Consider the following 1,793-nt stretch of genomic DNA (forward strand, 5'->3'; position numbering starts at 1 on the left):
CGCGCCGACGTGTAGGCAGCCCACGGCGCCGCGAGGGGAAAGCGCCGCACGGCCGCCGCTCTTGGCTGCGCCCCGTCTCGGGGACCGTCGCGACCGTGGGCGTCAATGCCGGCACCCACGGCGCGCCCAGGGACGCCCAAGGGCTGCGCCTTTGGGCTGCCGCGCCCCCTCATAACCTTCCAACGACGGATGGCCAGAGATTTGCAGTCACGGTTCGAGCGCGCCGGGCGTGCCTGGCCAATCAGCGGCCGTCGGCGCCCTCGGCGCCCTCGGCCATTTCGGACCCTCGGACGCTCGGCTCCCTCGGACGAGGGGAAAATCCCTCAGCCGAGGGCGTCGGACGAGGGGGCGGCGCCCTCGTCCCGAGGGCGCCGAGGGCGCCGAGGGCGCCACCGACCCCCCTCAATGTGCGTGCTCGTGGCGTGCGGGCGCTACACGGCGAAGCTGCGCGTGGCCTAGAGGCGCTTCTTCCTCATCGGCACGGCGGGCGCGGTCCAGCGAGGGTTTGGGTGCTGCCGCTCAGTGGTCGGTGGGCTCGGAGGCTGCCTTCGGACGAGCCATCCTGCACTGGGCGGGAAAAGCGTCGGTGAGCTGCCAGTCCAGGGCTAGCGCCTGGCGCTTGGAGGCTGCCCAGACGCCTAGATCAAACGCTGAGCACGGCCATACTGGGCGGCAACAAGAGCTCAATGTGCTCTCAAGGTGCCTTTCGCATCCATCCATCGACGCCTCCGTGCGCGACACGCAGAGGCTGCGTCGCGTCGCGGCCCGACGGCTCGGCCGTTGCGCGCCGCGGCGCCATGGACTTTTACCGCAAGGTGCCCGACGAGCTCAAGGAGGCGTCGCGGACGGGCGGGCTCCTGTCGCTCTGCGCCTGCGGCGTCGTCGCCCTCACGCTCGTCACGGAGATCGGCGCCTTCCTGCGCACGGAGGTGCGCACGAAGATCGACGTCGACACGTTCGCCGGGTCGCAGCTCCGCGTGAACTTCAACCTGTCGTTCCCGCACCTGCACTGCGACTACGCGTCCGTGGACCTCTGGGACAAGATCGGGCGGAACCAGGCGAACGTGACCCAGAACATCGAGAAGTGGCAGCTCGACGAGGACGGCGTGAAGCGCATGTACCAGGGGCGGAACCGCCGCGCGTTCGACATCGACCACGACGTGCACCACCCGCCCATCGAGGAGATGCACGCGAACGGCGTCCACGTCTGGCACGTGAACGCCGACGAGTGGGAGGGGCTCCACGAGCACCACGAGTACGTCTTCGTCGACTTCTACGCGCCGTGGTGCCTCTACTGCCAGTCGCTCCGGTCGACGTGGGAGGCGCTCGCCGAGGAGCTCGAGAAGCGCGACCTCGGCGTGGCCGTCGCCGCCGTGGACTGCGTCGACAACGAGGCGTTCTGCCACGACATGAAGGTCCAGACGTTCCCGACGCTCCGCTTCTACCACCACGGCGAGCAGGTCAACGAGGGCGAGTACCGCTTCGACCGCACGGTCGCCGCGCTGACGGACTTCGTGACGCGCAAGCTCGAGTCGGAGAACATCTACCGCCAGTACCCGGAGGCGCGCGTCGCGCACGCGGCGAACTGGAACACGGACCACCCGGGCTGCCTCGTGTCGGGCTTCCTCCTCGTGAACCGCGTGCCGGGCAATTTCCACGTCATGGCCCACAGCAGGCACCACAGCCTCAACACGCTGCGGACGAACCTGAGCCACACGGTGCACCACCTCAGCTTCGGCGTGCCCCTCACGGACGCGCAGCACCGCAAGCTCGCGACCATCGACGTGCGCCAC

The 1,793-nt window shown here is 69.4% G+C and overlaps 1 protein-coding gene across 1 annotated transcript; it reads left to right on the plus strand.

Moving 5' to 3' along the window:
• Positions 1-797: 797 nt before the first annotated feature.
• On the plus strand, positions 798-1,784 carry AURANDRAFT_69033 (hypothetical protein; the record flags this gene model as incomplete). Its single annotated transcript, XM_009044779.1, has 1 exon — positions 798-1,784. A coding segment is annotated over one exon (987 nt), but the record flags the coding sequence as incomplete, so codon positions are not given.
• Between the last annotated feature and the right edge of the window lie 9 nt (positions 1,785-1,793).

The sequence above is a fragment of the Aureococcus anophagefferens genome (genome assembly GCF_000186865.1).
Source record: "Aureococcus anophagefferens unplaced genomic scaffold AURANscaffold_801, whole genome shotgun sequence".
Classification (NCBI taxonomy): domain Eukaryota; class Pelagophyceae; order Pelagomonadales; family Pelagomonadaceae; genus Aureococcus; species Aureococcus anophagefferens.